Source organism: Psittacula echo (genome assembly GCF_963264785.1).
Source record: "Psittacula echo genome assembly, chromosome: 12".
Classification (NCBI taxonomy): domain Eukaryota; kingdom Metazoa; phylum Chordata; class Aves; order Psittaciformes; family Psittacidae; genus Psittacula; species Psittacula echo.
This window is the reverse complement of record NC_137747.1, coordinates 6,957,550-6,977,232: the sequence shown is the minus strand read 5'-3', so window position 1 is coordinate 6,977,232 and position 19,683 is coordinate 6,957,550. Positions and strand designations below refer to the sequence as shown.

Here is a 19,683-nt window from a genome sequence, read left to right as displayed (position 1 = left end):
GCATGGGCTCGGCCTCAGCTGATGCCAGGCATGCTGCAGAGCTAGCACACATGGGAAGGGGTTACCCATCCCAGCAGTAGCACAAGCCATTGCTTTAGCTTCTGACCCTCTGCATTATGCCTTGATGTCCATGTGCCACACCAGGATAGTCAGCGTGCCACATTCCCCACTTCCTTCTTCATCTCGTTTGCTCACCATGCAGCCATACTCAGTGAATCACTCAGTCGTGCTCTTCAGATTGCTCCTGAGACTGCTGGACAGGCAGACAGTTTGCTTCTAGGTGCTGTATGGTTATTGCTTCCAAAGTTAATGAATCCTGAGGTTATGGGACTGTGTCAGCCAAGCCAAGGAACTGTTCGACAGCAGCAGGATCTGCCCTCAAACCCCTTCTGTCCTGTCAGTTAAAATTAATGCCTAAGTCTCAAGTGCAGAGTCTGTGGCTGGCAAGAAAGACAGGAGCACAGCTTAGGGTTTGCCAGCAGACAGGTATCTCGCCTGTGGAGCTGGGTCAGAATATCCCTAAGGAAGAATATATCTGAGCAGTTCTTTTTGTCTGTCTCGGAATACATTCTTCACAGATGAGTTCCTTCCTTCTGTAGCTGGCAAAACACTCCTTGGCATGCAGTGCTCCGTGCTTTGCAGGCTGGGGAAGCAGAGCACTCTGTGAGAGCTGTGGATTAGCATTAAGGATTGCAGTGATTTATTTTTTTTCTCTCCCATCAAGCTACTGAGCAGGTTCAGAGTGGATGTCTCTGTTACAGGACAGTGTGGGATTGTGGTGCCTCTGCTACAGCAGCGCTGAGAGAGCAGGAGCCCGGGACTCCCCATTGCACTACAGAGCTGCTTCCCTGACCATAGCCTCCGATTTGCAGCCCCAGGTTTTCCATCCCAGTCCCTTCACAGCCTCTCATCCCTCCCACTCCAGGTACAGAGCAGACCAAGCAGATTGTCTTTGCTCCCAGCACGGAGCCAGCCTTTGTCACAGTCCCACAGAACAGCTTTGGGGAGCCCTTCGTACTCAACCCCAACACCTGGTCTCTGGTTGTTGAAGCAGAGGGTGTGCTGCTGGTAAGGACCAGCCCATGTGCTCCATCCACCACAGGGGCTTCAGCAGTTCCCTGGGGGCAAGTGTCCTAAACATATCCAACTCTCCCATCTCTCCTCCTAGGACTATCTGGTTTTGCTACCCAGCTCATACTATGAAGCACCAATACTGCAGCTGAAGGTCACGGAGCCATGTACCTACCAACCAGCTCCTGAACAAGCCACCCAGAAGTAAGGATCTCTATGTCTTTGTGCTGTGTGGGACCTACTCAGCTCCTCTTGGGCTGGGGTTACAAAATATATCCAGTTCACACTCTGTAAGGGTTTGGATGCAGTAAAACTGCTTGGTGGAGCACTTTGCTGTTGTTGATAAAGCTTGCTGAACCTGCATTGGCCCATAAAGCCAATGCGTAGATCTCTTCATCCATGGCACAGGCAATCTGTGTGTTCTCATGGACCCTGGATGGCCAGCTCACCCAGTAAGACCATAGCCCTCTTCTCTGCTAGGCTGGATTCCCAGTGCTAGTCCTGGAAAAAGGCTACGGTGATGTCTTGATGGACTTTTTAAATTGAATGGGCACAGTCTGGTAGTGGTTGGAGCATCTCAGCGCATCTGGTTGCTCTGCCCAGGACCTCTCTTAAATCTTGCTGGCACTAAGGCTGCATGGGTGCTCTTGACTCTTAAAGTCATGATTTAACAACCGTACTTTGGAATTCCTTTCTTAATGTTTTTAGCTGCCTCCTGTACAAGTACCTGTCTGTGGATGGCTTCCCTGCAGTGTCTGGGCTGGAAGCAGTGTGCAGGCTGGACAACCGGTTACCCAGACTGTGTCCCACAGAGCAGCTCACGCCCTCCCATCCTCAGATGGCCACGTGCAGCGGCAGTGATGTGAGTGGCACTTGTTTCATCCCTTGCATGGGCACTGCAGCACTCATCCCTCTGCTCTGACATCTGGTTACCAGAAGGGCTTTGCACCTGTGTACCACCTACTGTTGCCCCATCAGTTTTGCATTTTTGTGCTTGCATGCCCTGTGCAAGGCACCCCAAAGCAGTGTCTCACTTACAAAGGGCTTGCAATGCCATGATAAGAATTGTCCCATTGTCCCCTCAGCTGCAGAGGAGGCTGGTTTGTAGCTCAGGCATCCTGCACTCATTCGCTATGGGGAGTGGGACAGTAGACACCAAGTCGTCTCTCTGTCCTCCAGGTGGAAGTTCAGCTGTCGCTGCCTGTTGCCCAGCCTGGGAAATACGTGCTGCTGGTGGAGTACGCCAACACCAATGCTTTGCAGACGGTGGGCGTTGCTGTGAGCTCACCGCACTTGGCCATGCAGCAGGGCACATTCGTCTTCTACCCATGTGTCTACAGGTATGGTCATCTCTGAGATGGGGAAAGGGTTTGGTCCTCCTCTGACATGGCAAGGACAAGTTCTGCCCTAGTTGAGGAGCTTTTTCTGCTTTATCACATGAACAAAGCAATGCCTCAATGCTCTACATCTGATTCGTGTATGTCCAGACTCATTCTAGTAACTGGCCATCCCTGGGAAGTACATACCTGTGCCCAACATTGTCCTCTAATGCCTCTGCTAGGAGATAATCTCTTGCTTCCATTTACAACCGAATACATTGGCAGAGGCCTTGGGTTACAGAATGGCCTACAGGCAGGTTTATTGGAGCTGTTGGTGCAGGTCAAACCATGTCCCTTGCTGTAGAAGTGTCTGACTTCAGACTGCAACCTTTGCTATAGGAAACCAATGTCTGGGGTGCCCCTGGGAAACTAAAGTCTTATGACTTGCCAGAAAAGACATGAAAAGGTTTCCAGGGACTCTGTACAAACACCTTCAGGACATAGAACTGGCAAGACAAGAAATGGGCCATGACCCTGCTCAAGGCTGGCTTCACAATCTGTGTTTCTCTCAGTTTCCTTTGTCGAGGGATCGCTGTGGATTCCCAGAGCCGCATTGCAACTTTTGAGCTTACCTCAGAGGCCACCGTTCGCTTCACCTCTGATCTGGCTGACTTCTTCCTGGTAAGCTCCCTGCAAGGGCAGCTCTGTTGACAGGTTGCAAGGGGAGGCAGGAGTTGGTACCTAACCTGTAGAAGGGGTTTCTAGTTCTGTCTGGACTGGATACTAGATCTTAGTCTATGTCATGACCAGTCCAGGGTGGAGAATGTGGTCAGTGGTGTGTTTGGAAGTAGATGGTGATAGTGTGGTCAGCCTGATTGCTGGTGAGCACAGAAATTGCTGCAGGCTCCCAGTGGCAAGACCCTGTCACGTAACTGGGCACCTCTCTCACGTGGCAGCACAAGGTGTACCTCATACCTGCTGCGCAGTTCACCATGGAGTTCATCGAGCCGAAGGTGCATTGCATCAGTGTCCATGGCACGTTCTCACCCAACAGGTAAGAGTCTCAGGTCCCTCAGGGTTTTAGCATGAATGCGCCTGTTTCCAAAAGCAAGTGCTTCCCCCACTTCCCTCAGGTCTGGGGCCATTTCAGCCTCTCTCTTTCCTTGTCAGAGATCTTGACATCCTGTTTTCTCCTTGTTTTGCAGCAGCTCCTGTGTTCCCTCAAGGTTCCTGAAGCTTTCTCAGTCAATCATTTTGGAGAGGGGCCAGGCTCTGCCCATCGCCCCTGATGTCCCCCTGGCTCAGGCTGTTCATGTGGCTCCAGCTGGGGTCCCCTTGGAACCTGCACCTCGGCCTCCCACAGCAGTGGACCCCACTGCAGAGCTCATCCTCCTGCAGTCACCACAGGTAGTGCCATGGCTGTGGGTTGGGCTGGTTTGCTGGCTTTTCAGTTGGCACCATTAAAGGGGGGAGCGTGGAGACATGGGGGGTTGATTCACCAAAAGTCTCAAGGCCTGACAGGTGTGCAATAAGAGCACCAATTTGTGCAATAATAAAGCCATATCCTGGCTGTGAGTGCAGGTGTCTGATGTGGGGGTTCATCTCTTTGTTCTCCTGTTTCGGGCCAGGCTGCTGTTGTGTTTAACACCCGGATCCAGACCCTGGGACGCTATGCCTTCATCCTACACTACTACCAGCCCAACCATCCAACCTTCCCTGTGGAAGTGTTAATCAATGGTGGGCGCATCTGGCAAGGTGAGAAGGGGAGGGGTCTGGGGAAGCTGCTGGTAGGCAGAAGCCCTGAACAGTTTCTCATGTCAGAGGATAAAGATGAAGCAAGACTAACTCATCTTTTCTAGACTGGAAGAGTGTGATGGGGACTGCAAGAGAAACGTTAGCCCAATCTGTTGTCTTTTCAGGTCAGACCAATGCTAATTTCTGCCCACATGGCTATGGGTGCCGGAGCCTGGTAGTTTCTGAGGACCAGATTATCCTGGATGTGACAGATAATGATCTGACTGTGGTTGTTCGAGTGCCAGAGGGCAAGCAGCTGTGGCTGGTGAGTCTCTCTCCAGACCGGGCTCCAGCAGGACTGGAGTTTGTCCTTGGCTTTTTGTCCCTGGAATGTTTCTCACCATCACTCAGTTTCTGGACTATCCCAGAAAGTTGCAGTCTCCAACCTTAGTGGCGTAGACTTGAAGACAGAATTCACTGAGACAGCATTTGTGTATGACAGTTATCTTTCACTGTGTGGGTTTGATACCAAAACAAGGCAGAAACTGAAGCTGTTGCTTTGCATATGTAGCTTGTGATGATCCAGAATAAGCCTTATTCCTGCCCCAGCAGCATTTTGCACCTGTGTAGCATTGCTTGTCCAGGCAGATATCATAGAAGCAGGTAACCCTTGTTATTCTCAGGCAACAGGACCAGAAAATTGACCAAAATTTGGATAAGTGACTGAAAGACAGAACTGGAACCCGGGTGCCTCCATGTCTAGAAGTTTAAATGGCAGTGACTTAAACTGCCCCTCTGCAGAAGCACAGCCAGTGCTGCCCTTATATTCTGCCTTTTTTTACTCCAGCGAATTTGGGCCACTCCTCACCTGGAGCAATAGATTAAATGGGCCCTGATGGACAGACTTCAATAGGGTGATGAACCCTGATCTTTCCAGTACTTCAGCACGTTGTGTGTAATGTTCTGTCCCAGCAAGGGATGATGATGATAAGTTAAGGGTGCGTTTGGACTTTTAGTAAGCTCATTTTCAGACTGCATCTGTGTGGCTCAGCTAAGGAGCCTGGCTTGTCCTTACTTTGCAGGATTACATCCTTGTGGTGCCTGAGGACAGCTACAGCTCTCAGTACCTGCAGGAGGAACCCTTAGACAAGTCTTATGATTTCATCAGCAGCTGTGGCATCAACAGCTTCTACATCAAGTAAGACCCTTGGCTTTGCATGGCTGCTCTGCTGTCAACTCCTCAAGGAGCAGAAACCCATTCCCTTCATACATGGCAGGGGAGGGATCTGATTAAGGCTTTCCTTATCTAATGACTAAACCCGTGGGTATTTGGGGGATCTCAGTATCAGGGCTCTTCTTCCCATTAATTCAGTACCTGTTGCTGCAGGAGATCCTGCTGGATTTTGGGGTGCCGGGAGGCTGGGGTGCGCAGCACGGTGACTGTTCCTGCCTTCCCCTGCAGCCCCAGCACATCATCGAGGTTCTGCCGTGACTCTGCCATCTCGCTCTCCCTCTTCTACAACAACGGGGCCCAGCCCTGCCGGTGCCACGAGGCAGGGGCACGGGGCAGCCAGTGCGAGCCCTTCGGTGGGCAGTGTCCCTGCAAGTCCAATGTCATCGGGCGAGAGTGCTCCCGCTGTGCCACCGGCTACTGGGGCTTCCCCAACTGCAGGCGTGAGTTGTCCCATCTCCTGTGCTGCTTTCCCAGCACTTGCTGGTTTGCCTCTTAGAGGGCTGAGGCTGATTTGGGCTCCACTTACGTGAAACAGCCCAGCTCCTGTGCGCAGTTGAGTTCTGCATCCAATGCTTTGTGCTCTCCTTGGGCTGCCTGGGTCTGGCTCCCCCAAACACAGCCCATTTCCGCCCCTTCTAGCCTGTGACTGCGGGACACGTCTCTGTGACGAGGTGACGGGGCAGTGCATCTGCCCTCCACACACCCTGAAACCAGAGTGTGTTGTCTGTGAGCCCCAGACCTTTGGCTGCCACCCCCTGATCGGCTGTGAGGACTGCAACTGCTCTCGGCCCGGCGTGCAGGAGCTGACAGAGCCGGGTTGTGATGTGGACAGTGGGCAGTGCAGGTGAGGGAGCCCTGAAGATGGTGAGGCACTGGCGCAGGTCGCCCATAGAAGCTGTGGCTGCTCCCCATGCAGAGCACAAGGCGGAGGTTTCTAATGCTGTGGCTCTTTGCCCCGTCCAGGTGCAAGCCCAATATCGTTGGGCGACAGTGTGACCTCTGTGCCCCTGGCTACTACCACTACCCCAACTGCCAGCGGTGTGACTGCCACCAGGCTGGCACTGAAGCCAGTGTGTGCGACCCGGTCACAGGGCAATGTCACTGCAAGGTCAGTTCTTTGATGCCTTCACTTAGTGCTTTTCCCCTCTGCTTGACTCTCCTGCACTGGCTGTGGATGTGGGGGGCTGTGGGTGTCTGGTGCGCAGGGAGGGAGTGGGGCTGGAGAAGGAGAGTGCCTGTGTGCCTGAGCTGCAGCCAGTCTGCCCCACATGGTGTTAGGTTCAGAGCACCTTGAAAGTCTCCTTCTCCCCATCTTTCCTGGCCATGAAGGCTTTGGGCTGTCACTGGGGAGATGAGCAGTCTGGGTCCAGCCCTGCATCAGGTGCTAAAGCTGTTAGCCCTCTGACTCCTTCTGCTCCTACATGACAGCAGAGTAACGCAGAGTGCTCCTGAGCTACCTGCTCCAGCTGCTTTGCAGGGCTCAAAAGTGCTTTCTGCATGTGAATTTAATGTTTGGGGGGTGCTGTGCAAGTAAACCTGTTCAGGGACTGCTTAATCCTCTTTGAACATCACATCATTGTGCTTTGATCACTCATACTGCTGTCTCTGTCCTCCGCTAAGGCCTTGTGAGAAGCTGCTGGCACTGATGAGCTTTGCTTTTCTTCCAGGAAAATGTGGAGGGCCCGAGGTGTGACCAGTGCCGCCTGGGGACATTTTCTCTGGATGCCAGCAACCCCAAGGGCTGCACCAAGTGTTTCTGCTTTGGTGCCACCGATCGCTGCCGCAGTGCCGAGAAGCACAGAGCTGAGGTGAGAGGGGCCAGGGCTCCCTGCAGCCCTCTGGGCTCTGTCCTGCATTAATCCTACCTGTCTGGAAGATACACCGTGAGGAGGGTTACCTTTGTCTCCCTGTGCCCATCTTCCACTTTCAGCCCCTTTTCCTGGTCACTGGAGTCTCATAGGGTGGAAAGTCATGGCATAGGTGGGAGGCAGGGATGGTGCTCAGCATTCCAGTGGCTTTATCAGGATGCATGTGAGGTTGTGAGCCTGTTATCATCCTTTTTGGGGCTCTGGGACTGATGCTTTTCTGGAGCATCAGCACCCAGATACTTTCTGTAGCTCCAGTAGAAGATCTGTGGTTGCTCTTCCCCCACAGTTCATCGACATGAGCGGGTGGCTCTTGTTGACCAGCGACCGCCAGGAAGTGCCAACAACTCTGAGCCTGCGGGAGCAGCTCCTCCACGCTGATCTCAAGAACCTCCCAGATGCCTACCAAGAGCTTTACTGGGTTGCACCCAGCTCCTACCTTGGGGACCAGGTAGGAGCAGGGTGGCAGCTGGACCAGTAGTCATGCACATCCTTGACCCCCACCACACATGTGCCAGCAGCATGCCCACTGATATGCAAGCATTGCTCATGCTCTGGTTGAACATGGGCAGCTCTGACTCATCTCAGTGGCATGGACTTGCAGTAACACGTGCAGTTTGTCTGTCCCTTAGGTTTCCTCCTTTGGTGGGCACCTGCGCTATGAGCTTCACTCTGACCCACGGAGGGGGGACGTGTTCATCCCCATGGAGTCCCGCCCAGATGTGATCCTGAAGGTGCAGCCCGAGAAATCCCTTGGTGCTCCCCACTAGTGCATGGGTGGGATGAGGTGGTGACTGACACCTTCCTTGCTTTCCCTCCAGGGAAATCAGATGAGCATCATGTTTCTGGAAGGCGCCTACCCATCCCCAGGGGAGGTCTATGAAGGCCGGCTGCAGCTGGTGGAGGTGGGTTTGCACACACACGAGTGTGGACCAAGTGCTCAGATGCTCCCAAAAGGACAAGACCAGCCTGTACACAGAAGAGACACTTGCTTTGAGCCCAGTATTTTAGGTGCTGCCTACTGCAGCAGAACTGGCTGTGAAGAGCCAGGGCTGCTTTACCTGTGCAAAGGGGAGGCTCCCAGCAGCAGGGAAGCGAAGGCTGGGCTGGATGTTGAGGTGCCTGTGCTTCCTGCCAGTAACTCGTGTTTTCTCCCACTAGGGTAACTTCAGGCACACAGAGACGCACAACCCTGTGTCTCGAGAGGAGCTCATGATGGTGCTGGCAAACCTGGAACAGCTGCAGATCCGGGCACTCTTCTCCCAGCTCTCTTCATCTGTGTCCCTGCGCCGCGTGGTCCTCGAGATTGCAACAGACACAGCCACGGGCACCCGTGCCAGCAATGTGGAGCTGTGCTTTTGCCCAGCTAACTACCAGGGGGACTCCTGCCAGGTAAGGGTGAAAGCAGATGTGCTGCTCCAGGCAGAGGGGAGTCAAACAGCCACATTTTGGGTCTCAGCCACCCCTTGTGCTTGGTGCAGGTGGCAGCCGTGGGCTTTGGATGTTTGTGCAAAGCAGTGGTGCCAGAGTACCAGCTTCCAAGCTAGCCCTGAGGGCTTCAGTTAATATTGCAGCTTGGGTTGTGCTATAGGAGCGACATCTCCCCCATACCAGCCTGCTCCAGCTCCCCTCCCACCACAACACAGTGCACCTGGGAGAGAGGCATTAGCTGCATCTGCCCTCTTGGAAGAGGCATGATGGGGAAATCAGTCAGGTGTTGCAGACTAAAATTACATGTATGTAGTACCTTGCAATAGGTCCTTCTGTCTGGCTGATTATCTCCTATTGACAAGGAGCAGGAAGGAGCTATACTGAAAAGTCTGCATTGTTGCTTTTAATCTCTTCTCCACCAGTACAGCCCTGTGGGAATTCTGTCATGGGAACTAAGTTAGTTTCTTTGCTTTGCCTGAACGTATTGGGCTGTTTTTCAGATCTCTGTCTTTTTCTCCCTCCTCAGGAATGTGCTCCAGGTTACTACAGGGACACCAAGGGGCTCTTTCTGGGAAAATGCATCCCATGTCATTGCAACGGCCACTCAGATCAGTGCCTGCCGGGCTCTGGGATATGTCTGGTAAGTAAACAGTGAAGCAACATGATATTTTGGGAGTTACAAGGTCTGAAGCATGTGATTAAAAAGCTCTTTGCATACTAACTGAGCAGGACTGTGCCTGAATTGGAGCATTAGCTGCATGTGCCATTTCAGAGCTGGTCCCTCTCAGGGCCAGCTTAGGGTGCAAGACAACTCTGAGAAAGAGGAGGGACTGAAGCATCCAGATATCTGGGGGGGAATTCTTTGTGCAACCCACCAGTTCTTGCTGTCAGTGCTGAGCCCATAGCCTACCTTTTTCTTGCAGAACTGCCAGCACAACACAGAAGGAGACCACTGTGAGCGATGCAAGGATGGCTACGTGGGCAGCCGCTCTGCTGAAGAAGCCCTGCAGTGTGTTGGATGTCCATGCCCTCTTTCAGTTGCTTCCAACAAGTAAGCACCCTTGGATGGGATTGCCCTTTTTGTTGCTTAGCCACTGGGAACCTCTGTGCCACATCAGGGCACTGGCTTGGCACTGGCAGCTCTCCCAATTCCAGCCTTGTCAATGACCCCAAACCATGTCCATACCCTCTTACCCAAGGCCGCAGCAGCCCACACCAAGTGATCAGCTCCCCTGGCACCACGTCAGAGATAACTGCACCTTCCTGTTTACCCCTTCTCATTTCAGTTTTGCTGTCGGTTGTGTCCACAAGGGCTCCAACACGCAGTGCCTCTGCAAGCCTGGCTACGCTGGAGCCAACTGTGAGCGGTAAGGGGGATGGCATCTGTGTTTCTGGTGCCTCAGACACACTAGTCCCACGCAGCCACTGCTGTGGCAGAAGAAAGGTTCATAGAGTCATAGAATGGATTGGGAGGGACCTTAAAACTCATCCAGTTCCAATCCCCTGTCACGGTCAGGGACATCTTCCACTAGACCAGGTTTCTCAAAGCCCCATCCCACCTAGCTTTGAACACTGCCAGGGATGAGGAAACACTTCCAGGGATGGGGTGGTTGTTGTAAGTTGTCCTAGTAAAGACTGCAGAGGAAACTCTTGGCTCTGCCTGCAGTGTGCTTTGTTCTGGCAGCATTTCTTTCAATCCTTTTCAGCCTGCAGCTGCCCTGTTGCTGTCTCCACTGCTGAAGCATTGTGTTGCTGTGGGTGTATTACTTATCTCTGCTTTGCTTCGACTTGCAGTCTGCAATAAGGGCACCTTTCTGTCGTATCATGAGGCAAAACACAAAGTGCTTTGAGATGCCTGAGGGCTGCAGCAGTTACAAGTGTTGGATGCTCGCACAGTTGTAATTGTACAACTTGAGCATGGTGCAGGCATAAGCTGGAGGATCCCCCTCATGCCGTGACTGTGTTCTAACTTGCCTTACTTCTCCAGATGTGCCCCAGGATACTATGGCAATCCCTTGGTGATTGGCAGCTCGTGCCAGCCCTGTGACTGCAGTGGGAACACAGATCCTAACATGCTGTTCAGCAGCTGTGACTCCCTGACGGGGACCTGCACTGGGTGCATGCACCACACGGCCGGCGCACGGTGCCAGCTCTGTGCCCCCGGCTACTACGGGGATGCAGTGGCAGCCAAGAACTGCACACGTGAGTGAGACAGGCAGCAAGCACTGGTGGGGCAGGGGAAGGATGGACAGGCTGACTGTGATCATGTTGAGCACCTTAGCCATGCTGCGGTTGCCCCAGTGAGTCACACTCTTGGTTATGCACATTACAGGCATCCTCCAAAGATGATGATAATTAAAAACACCAACCCCCAAAACCTGCCCTCAGGCATCACAACTCCAGAACCTCCAATCCACCCCCAAATGCAAGCTGCCAAACCGCAGCCAGACTGGAATAGTTTTGCTCTGAGCAGCTACTGCTGGCACTCTCCCGGGAGTGTGGGTTTGCAGAGTCCACTCCCAGCACTGCTCATCTCCTTCTGCAGCCAAATTGCAGCTTGCAAAACGGCTCTGCTCTGGGCAGGTGTCATGGGAATAGGTTGTCAGGAGAAGCAAATCCAAGAGGAGAGAAGCTGTGCTGTCTTTGCTCCTAAGGACATACGATTCCCTATTGGGAATAAGGTTTGTGAGTGGCTGAGCAGGTTCTTCAGTGTATAACTGGGTGTGTTTTTCCCTGGCAGAATGCAATTGTTCACCTTGCGGGACTGACTCGTGCCATCCACAAACTGGCCAGTGCTTCTGCAAGCCAGGAGTGACAGGCCAGCACTGCGACCACTGCGAGGTAAGGCCACCTGCATGTTGGGATGATGCCTGTCCTTGGGCCAGGGATGAGGGACACCCCCTTGTGTCATCCTCAAGCCTATGAGCAGAGCAGTGGTGGCAGCCAGGGGGTTAAGCTGGATTTATGATCCTTTATAAGCAAAAGCCTGTTAAGGATCTGACAACAAGCAATAGAGGCAGCATTCAGCTGCAGCCTGGGCAGTAATGTGGTACCCTTTGGGAAATTGCAATAAACCCCATTTTCCTAAATGCATCCAAAGTGGGCATTGCAGGGCCAGGGCAGGTTTGCAGAGCAGTGCTCTGCTGTGTCTAAGTTCTCACTGCAGCTCCACATCTTATTGATAGGAGTTTTGTGATGGTCAAAACAGTCCTATAAAGCCAGACTGGGATCCCACATCACCTCAGCCTGCCCCAGGAGGGAGGCACAGTGAACAGGTCACCCACTGTCCTGCTGTTCCCTAGGAGGGATACTATGGCTTCGAGGGATGCTCTGGCTGCCGGAGGTGTGACTGCGACGTCGGCGCAGTGGGAAGCAGCTGCAATGCACAGACTGGCCAGTGCAGCTGCCTGCCCGGAGTCAGCGGCTCCCGCTGCCACCAGTGTGCCCCGGGATACTGGGGCTTCAGCGAGAGTGGCTGCATGAGTGAGTCCTGCTTCCTGGGTGTTGGGTCCTGCATGGGGAGGAGTGGGCCAAGGCATTGCTGGCACGTCAGATTGTTCCAGGTGGAAAACAACTGACTGGTGCCTGAGGTTCTGTGCTTGTTGTTAGGGAAGCCCCCAGCAGTGGCATGTAGATAATAAGCAGAGGTTCAATCGCACACAACTGGAATAAAACCAGTCCTTCCCCTCTCTCTGGGGTGGTAACAGCACAAGGTGATCCCACTTTCCTGTTATTAAACTTGGCAGAGTGTGAGTGCAGAGGAGGCTCCTGTGACCCGCGCACTGGGGAGTGCACTTGCTCCAATGGGCTGACTGGGAAGCAGTGCGATGTCTGCATGCACCAGTATGAGATCCCTGTGGCAAATGGCCTGGACAGCGTGAGATGTGAAGGTCTGTGTCTTGGGGAAAGAGGGAAGGGAAGCCCAGGAAAGGGCCTGTGCTGATGGCTCTGTTCCCTTTGCAGTGTGTGATAGCTGTGTCCTGCTTCTGCTGGAGGATCTGCAGAGCATCGAGATGTCCTTCCCCTCCATTCACAGCCAGCTGCTCAACCTCAACGCCAGCTCCATCGCCTGGGCTCGCCTCCACAGTTTCAACAGCACTATGGCGACCATCGCTGTAAGTGGAGGGTTTAACATCACTTTCTGCCCACATTTCCTGCTCTGTTGGCCTGATTTTGTCTCCTTTTTTCCAGAACCAGCTCCGTGAGTACCAGAGGGCCCTGAACAAGGTCAGACAACGCACTGACGAGCTGGAGGATGAGAATGTAGACCTCACACAGGACCTGAACGCGCTGCAGCACAAAGTAGGATATTTCTCCATCTTCCTTTGCCAGAGCACTTTACCTAAAACAAAGGCTTAGAAGGCTGTGAGGAGCCTGGTTCAGGCAGGATGGATCTCCCGCTGCACCAGCCCTAGGCTTGGGTGTCATAGTCTCAGATTCCCAAGCTAGATGACCTTCGTTCCTCTCTAAGAGGGCTGTGATATTGTGATACTGATGATTGTTTCTTGCTTTATTACTTGTTTTTGAGGCAGCTCCAACTTTAACCAGTCATTTATAGGAGGAGCATATCAGGAAGGAACAGAAACATCTAGAGGCCTATGCCAAAGGGAGAGCCTGGGCCTTGTCAGCAGATGAGTCAAACCTTCTTATTGTAACATTCCTTAGAGAGTCCTTAGTCTAGAAAATACCAGTTGGGTCTTCAGAGAACTTGCGAACTGGGCTAGGTTTGATGTTACTTATAAACTGCCTGCTCCTAATCTAAGGGAGAAGGAAGTGGCTCTAGTTGATGATGTACTTCCCTGGCCACACTGCCTCTTTGTATATGTACATCTATGCTCTGGTTGGCCAAACTGCAGCCCACCATCTCTTCTTGTGTCCTGGTCAGGGCTCAGGTGGGTCTGACTCCGGGCTATGGGGCCTTGCCTGTGTTAAGAGTGCAGGACAGTGCTGTCCTCTATGGTTTCAGGATCCAGAGCCTATTGCATTGGAGCTGCATTTATTGCTTGTTCCCTGAAGGTGGTAAATAGGACCGTCACTAAATGCATTGTAGGTGAGCAGCACAGGGCAGGCTGTTGGAGGAGAAATGGTTCAAGGACCTCAAAAGCTGCACATTCCCGAGTCTTGTGTGTCTTTTTGGAACATCTTCCCTGCTGACAAATCAAGTAAAATGTAATCTCATACTTCAGCTAAGCCAGTGTTTTTTGTTGTAGATGACAATGACTCACAGAGAAGCAACCCGTATTGACCAGCACACGAGAGAGACTTACCAGAGAGGGGAGCAGCTCCTTCTAAATATCCAAAGCATTCAGAGGGGCATTGCAGGTAGGTAAAGATGGGTCTCTGCTCTGTGGGATTTTTCCTGCTGGGAATGCCACGCTCTTGCTTTCAAACAGCACCGAGTACTGCATCACTTAGAAAGAGCTATGGAGACAACAAGGGGAAATACAAATGAAATGAAGATCCCAGCAGAATTCTGGCTTTTATTCTGACCAGGCTGATTGTGAGTTCCATTGTTCGGCTAAGCACAGTCCGGAGAAAAACACATTAAACTTGCACAAGTGCTATTAAAATGCATAAAACTGGGTCAGTCTGTACTACAGCTTCAGGAGAGATTTGGGAAAACAGGGAGTGACTGGAGAGGAGGTAAAGCTAAAAACTGATGTGGCATGCATTGCTGGTAGTGGCCAAGGAAACAGAAACGTGGGGTAATACCTCTGAGTGATCTCAAGCGGGTTGGGTGCCTGAGTACTGCATGAGAGCTGGCTGCAGTCTCAGGCTGATGTAAGAGAGGAAAGATCTTGGGGGGTGTCTATGAGGACCTGGGTTGGTCAATGCTAACGGGGGATCTGGATGTCTCTGCAGACCTGGTGCGGCAGATGGCCAGGTTTGGGGCAGCAAACACCAGCACCACCTCCACTGAGGAGTTTCGGCAGAAGATGGCCGAGGTGGAAAGAATGCTGAGGGAGATGAAGGAGCGGAGTCTGGGCAGCCGGGAAGAGCTGGCAAGACGCGAGCATGAGGAGGCCCAGAAGTGTGAGTCTGGCTCAGTGGCTTGGAACAGGGCTGCACAGATCCTGCTGGGTCTGGCCATCCCTGATAGCCTGGCTTGGAACCCCTGTACACACTACACATCATGGTCATGCTAATAAACAGGCACCCCAACAAGTTTGACAGTAGTTTCAGAGTGCCCTGTGACACTCCAATGGGATCATTGGTAGTTCCTTTTCCCTTAAGGCAAATTTTAGAGCAGATCTTACTAACTGGGTAGTTCTGTTTGATGACCAAAAGTTACAACACCTAGAACCATCTCACTCACCACCATGGGGGTGCTTGGATCTCATCTCTTGGATGAGATCCTTTGCTATCTAAGCTGAAGGAAGGGAGGGAAGATGATCACTTCTGGCCTTGATACCTGCCAGATGAGACCAGAACCAAGCTTTCAAGCAGCCAAGTACAGAAAGAGCCCTTTAACACAAGAAGATGAATTAGCATCAGGTTCTCATCTCCTCCATCCTTAGTGTTGCACCGGGTGAAGAGTGAGCTGCACACGCGCTGGGAGTCCAACCAGGACCTGGTGAGCAGCATCCGGGACCGGCTGGCGCAGCACAGCTCCCAGCTGATGGATCTCCGTGATGCCCTCAATGAGGCTGTGAACAAAACCAGGCAGACAGAGGACTTGAACAGCCTGAACCGAAACAACCTGGAGGAGAATCAGGTAGACCCTCCACCAGGAGGTCCCACAGTACCATGCAGTGAGGGTGCGTACCCCAGCCTCACTGATACCCAACCCTGTGTCTGTGTGTTTAGCACAAGAGCCGTGAACTCCAAAAGCAGCATGCGCTGGTGCAGGAGACCCTGAGGATGGCCAGAGACTCCCTGGCTCAGGTTTCTGACTTCCTACTGAAGATGGAGAGTGCAAAGGAGGTGAGTGACAGAGATGCTTCAGCATGGGCAGAGCACGAGGGGTGGCAGCCCTCAGGAGTCATGTGTATCCTTGCAGGAGTATGAGAAGCTGGCAGCCCTGCTAGATGGGGCAAAGCTACCCCTGACTGAGAGAGTCAAGAAGTTCTCCCCTGCCAGCAGCAAGATCCCCATTGTGGAGCAGGCAGAGGAGCATGCCCGGCTCCTGGATGAGCTGGCAAGGAACCTGTCCAGGTGAGGCACTGTTCCTGTCACTCACTGGTCAGGCCACCTCCTACCAGAGCTGGGGATGAGAAACTGTAGCCCACACACCATGGCAGGGCAACAGTGGGTGCCATCTCCAAAGCTTTATCCTGGAGCACATGTTGTGATGAAGATGCTATAGGGGTTTGTCTGTAGAGGCATGGGCAAGAGCCCAGCCTGAGTGTTCTCTATGGACTTGATGTCTTCATTTTCCAACACAGCATTATCCAGGGCACAAACCAGGATGGCTTTATCCAGCGAGCGATCGATGCTTCTAATGCCTATGCCAGCATCATTGAGGCTGTGAGAAAAGCCGAACGAGCAGCCCACGATGCAGATGAGGCAGCTGGTGAGGCCTTGATGGTATGTGCTATGGGGAGCCCCATGAAAATGAGTAAAAGCCAAACACACTTTTCACCCTCACACGCAGGGCTCTGCTGTCCTTTCCCTCTGACACTTGAGCACTTTGTTCTGTGCTGGAGAGTAGAGCCTCTGCCACAGCTGGACTCTGGGTCTCCCATCACACCCCAGCAGCACACACTGCAGTTGTCTGAACGAGCATTTCCATGTCCATTGAATTCCTCTTCAGAGTCCCAGGCAGCCCATGTTTGTGTTACAGAATGTCATATCAGAAAATCTCGGGGCCATCTCTAATGAGCTGAAGAGAAACAGCAGCAACCTGGAGGAGGCTGTGAGGAGAGAGCAGAGAAAGCTCAACGAGGGTGAGAGAGGCTCCTTGCAAGGTGTGATGTCCTTCGGGCCCAACTGAGATCCAACGCACAACATCTGCATTTCTAATTGCAGCTATTAAAGGCACTCTGCAGACAGCAAAGGACAAGCTGGCTGATCTCCGTGAGAAGAAGGAGCAGCTCCTGAGCCAGCTCCAGTCTGTGCAGGACATGCTGGGCAGGGACCAAGGTTTGCTCTGGCATAGCTAGACTGCTTCTCTCTGCTCCCGTCCTTGTGCCCAGGCTGTGACCTGAGGGTGTTTCCCCCTGTTCCTGGCCATCCCAGAGATTTTTCTCCTTTCTTTCCAGAGGACACAAAAGAAGCAATTCAAAATGCCAAAGCAGCAGCTGCCGACGCCAACAAAACAGCTGCGAGAGTGGAAGATACCCTGAGCAGCATGAAGAAGAATCTGGATGAGTGGAAAGACCAGTATGGAGGCCTGCGAAATGAAGACCTGAACCAGGCAGTCCAGGATGCCAGGAAATCTGGTGAGTGCTGAGCCCACTGGGCTGCCAGGGCTGAGGCTGGCATGAGCCAGTGCATGGACAGATGTCCCCAGAGAGCCCTGTGCTTTTGGAAGCTGTGCTTTGCAGTTCAGGTCAAGAATAGTGGGAGGTAGCAGCCAATAGTGGGTGCTTTAAGTTCTGGAATTCATTTTTCTTTCCCTCCTTGCAGTGACTGTATCATATACATTTACTGTAGGAGGCTGCATGCCCTAGAGCATTTTCATACCCCCCCTCATCAAGGCTGCTGGATTTAGGAGTCATTCTGTGACTGCTGTCAACTGTCCCGTGACTTACATGTCTCAAAACCACCTGAACTTCACATCTCCCTTCCTCACTAACCTCCAACAACCCTGGCTCCTCTCCCACCCCAGTGTCCAGCCTGGAAAGCACCATCCCACTGCTGCTGGGGAAGCTGAGCAGCCTGGAGAACAGGAGGAACAAGAATGCCACCGTCTCAGAGAACATTGTGCGGATCCGGCAGCTCATCACGCAGGCGAGGAACGCTGCCAGCAAGGTAGGCTCATGGGAGGGGGTGCTGGGGTGCATGAGGCTTACCTGAGGGTGGGATGCAAAGGAAGGGGTGTCCACAAGAGTTCTGGGACACAGCAGAGTCCCATTCTCATGGAAGGACTCCAGAAAATGCTTTGACTGGGTAGAGCTGGCAGCAATGAGACCGGCAGTAGCAGTGGTTTCAGTGCCATGGGGCCATGCTTCTCTCCCTCCAGGTGAAAGTCCCCATGAAGTTCAATGGCAGCTCAGGTGTGCAGGTCCGGATGCCCACGAACCTGCAGGATTTGGCAGCATATACATCCCTCAAATTCTACATCCAAAACCCCGAGCCCAGGAGCCGGCAGCGGCGGCAGGATGGGACAGAGGAGGGGCGGTTCGTCATGTACCTGGGCAGCCGGGAGGTGAGCCAGGGTGTGCGGGCAGAGGGAGGGCAGCGGGAGCCCATGGTGGTAGCATCAGTGGGGGATCACTCCTGGACGTCAGCCCCTCACCCTTCATCTGCTCCTTGAGTGTCTTTGTGGGGAACACAAACAGGCACTGGATGGGGCTGTCAGCCTGGCTGGAGGTGGATGAGGAGAGCAGTGTGAATGGGGGTGCTTGGCCAGTGCAGCACTGGGGAGATCATCACTCATCACTCCTGCCTGTCCCAAATGCCATCGTGTGGCCCTGTCTCTCCCTGCGTTCAGGCCACTGGAGACTACCTGGGCATTGTGCTCAAGGACCGCAAAGTGCAGTGGGTCTACAAACTGGGCAACGAGGAGCCAGCCTTCCTGAGTGTTGATGAGGATATTGGAGAGCAGTTTGCCACCATCAGCATCAACAGGTAGGAAACTGAAGGGACACATCCCATTGAAGTTCAGTGGGAGACTGCCCCTGCAGGGATCGTGGGTATGCTGTGGCCAAGCATAGACAGGGCCTGGACTTGCAGACGTGCTGTGGACTCCATAATCCAATCATCCCTAAATAATCAATACTGAGATGCATCAAAAGAACTCGCAGAGAGGTGGTGTCTTACCAGGTCATGGAGGGTCTGGGGGTGACTGCAGAAGAGGGAAGATGAAGCTCATCGTAGAGAGTCCATTCAACCTTGTGGCAGCACTGACAACTTGAGTGCTCACTCCTTTGTGCTAGAGCTGTGTGGGGAGGCCCTTGGCTCAGGGAAGGGTTTGCTCCTCTTTGGGGGTCTCCCCTTACCTTGACCACCCCTCCCTGCTGCAGGATCCTGCAGTATGGGCACATGTCAGTGATCGTGGAGAGGCAGACGGTGCACGAGACCAAGGGAGACAGCGTGGCCAAGGGGGAGCAGGGGCTGCTCAACCTCGACCCACGCAACGTGGTCTTCTATGTGGGAGGTTACCCCTCCAGCTTCACGGTGAGATGGGCAACAGGGAGGGATGGTTTTTGGGGGGTATCAGTGATACCTTTGGAGCTTCCTGGGGGCAAAGCCACCTTGATTTTGTGGGGAAACCAAGATCAAACTTGCCCTAACGCTCTGGTTTCATTCCCAGCCTCCTCCCACTTTGCACTATCCCAACTACCGTGGGTGCCTGGAGCTGGACACCCTGAACGAGGAGGTGGTGAGCCTGTACAACTTCCAACACACCTTCCAGCTGGATACCACCGCTGAGAAGCCCTGTGCAAGGTAAGGCACTGCACCCAGGCAGCTCTGCTCTGTGGCGCTTACCGTGACCCTTGGGTGCCCCAAAGCATGGCAGTTGGCTTTGGAGTGATGCCTTGGGTGTCTTCTTGTGTGGCTCAGGTCCAAGTCCACAGGAGACCCCTGGTTGACCGATGGCTCCTACTTCGATGGCACCGGTTACGCAGAGATCAAGTTTGAGAGCCAATTTGGCACCACCAAGCGCTTCGAGCAGGAGATCCGGGTGGTCTCCTACAATGGCATCCTCTTCTTCCTGGAGAACCAGGCAGGTGCCTGCTCCCCTGGGGAGCCTTCACCCCTCAGCCCCATTTGCAGGCATTCCCAGTTCAGGATACAGGGGAGAAGAGGGATTTGGAGATGACAGGGCTGCTTCGAGCAGTGTTTCTGCACTATTGTTATAAGCCACAAGAGGGCTGGACACAGATCTCACAGCAATCACTGGTCTGATGCTGGAGGGACAGCT

At 53.2% G+C, this 19,683-nt stretch overlaps 1 protein-coding gene across 1 annotated transcript in view; it reads left to right on the top strand.

Moving 5' to 3' along the window:
- Positions 1 to 19,683, top strand: part of LAMA5 (laminin subunit alpha 5) — a gene marked incomplete at both ends in the record, with an annotated part of 82,103 nt that overhangs the window by 57,171 nt on the left and 5,249 nt on the right. Inside the window, 42 exons of the mRNA XM_080627585.1 lie at positions 926 to 1,068; positions 1,169 to 1,275; positions 1,780 to 1,933; positions 2,251 to 2,411; positions 2,963 to 3,071; positions 3,347 to 3,444; positions 3,596 to 3,797; positions 4,019 to 4,145; positions 4,310 to 4,449; positions 5,207 to 5,322; positions 5,587 to 5,798; positions 5,998 to 6,202; positions 6,322 to 6,466; positions 7,026 to 7,166; positions 7,513 to 7,674; positions 7,856 to 7,957; positions 8,045 to 8,128; positions 8,385 to 8,615; positions 9,181 to 9,294; positions 9,578 to 9,705; positions 9,941 to 10,021; positions 10,642 to 10,856; positions 11,395 to 11,495; positions 11,957 to 12,137; positions 12,401 to 12,544; positions 12,618 to 12,769; positions 12,846 to 12,956; positions 13,865 to 13,976; positions 14,517 to 14,687; positions 15,173 to 15,369; positions 15,462 to 15,578; positions 15,655 to 15,809; positions 16,040 to 16,181; positions 16,438 to 16,540; positions 16,623 to 16,736; positions 16,856 to 17,035; positions 17,425 to 17,567; positions 17,779 to 17,964; positions 18,250 to 18,386; positions 18,782 to 18,935; positions 19,072 to 19,205; positions 19,323 to 19,485. Of these exons, the coding sequence (XP_080483711.1) occupies positions 926 to 1,068; positions 1,169 to 1,275; positions 1,780 to 1,933; positions 2,251 to 2,411; positions 2,963 to 3,071; positions 3,347 to 3,444; positions 3,596 to 3,797; positions 4,019 to 4,145; positions 4,310 to 4,449; positions 5,207 to 5,322; positions 5,587 to 5,798; positions 5,998 to 6,202; positions 6,322 to 6,466; positions 7,026 to 7,166; positions 7,513 to 7,674; positions 7,856 to 7,957; positions 8,045 to 8,128; positions 8,385 to 8,615; positions 9,181 to 9,294; positions 9,578 to 9,705; positions 9,941 to 10,021; positions 10,642 to 10,856; positions 11,395 to 11,495; positions 11,957 to 12,137; positions 12,401 to 12,544; positions 12,618 to 12,769; positions 12,846 to 12,956; positions 13,865 to 13,976; positions 14,517 to 14,687; positions 15,173 to 15,369; positions 15,462 to 15,578; positions 15,655 to 15,809; positions 16,040 to 16,181; positions 16,438 to 16,540; positions 16,623 to 16,736; positions 16,856 to 17,035; positions 17,425 to 17,567; positions 17,779 to 17,964; positions 18,250 to 18,386; positions 18,782 to 18,935; positions 19,072 to 19,205; positions 19,323 to 19,485 (6,074 nt within the window). The remainder of the gene's footprint in view (positions 1 to 925; positions 1,069 to 1,168; positions 1,276 to 1,779; positions 1,934 to 2,250; positions 2,412 to 2,962; positions 3,072 to 3,346; positions 3,445 to 3,595; positions 3,798 to 4,018; positions 4,146 to 4,309; positions 4,450 to 5,206; positions 5,323 to 5,586; positions 5,799 to 5,997; positions 6,203 to 6,321; positions 6,467 to 7,025; positions 7,167 to 7,512; positions 7,675 to 7,855; positions 7,958 to 8,044; positions 8,129 to 8,384; positions 8,616 to 9,180; positions 9,295 to 9,577; positions 9,706 to 9,940; positions 10,022 to 10,641; positions 10,857 to 11,394; positions 11,496 to 11,956; positions 12,138 to 12,400; positions 12,545 to 12,617; positions 12,770 to 12,845; positions 12,957 to 13,864; positions 13,977 to 14,516; positions 14,688 to 15,172; positions 15,370 to 15,461; positions 15,579 to 15,654; positions 15,810 to 16,039; positions 16,182 to 16,437; positions 16,541 to 16,622; positions 16,737 to 16,855; positions 17,036 to 17,424; positions 17,568 to 17,778; positions 17,965 to 18,249; positions 18,387 to 18,781; positions 18,936 to 19,071; positions 19,206 to 19,322; positions 19,486 to 19,683) is intronic.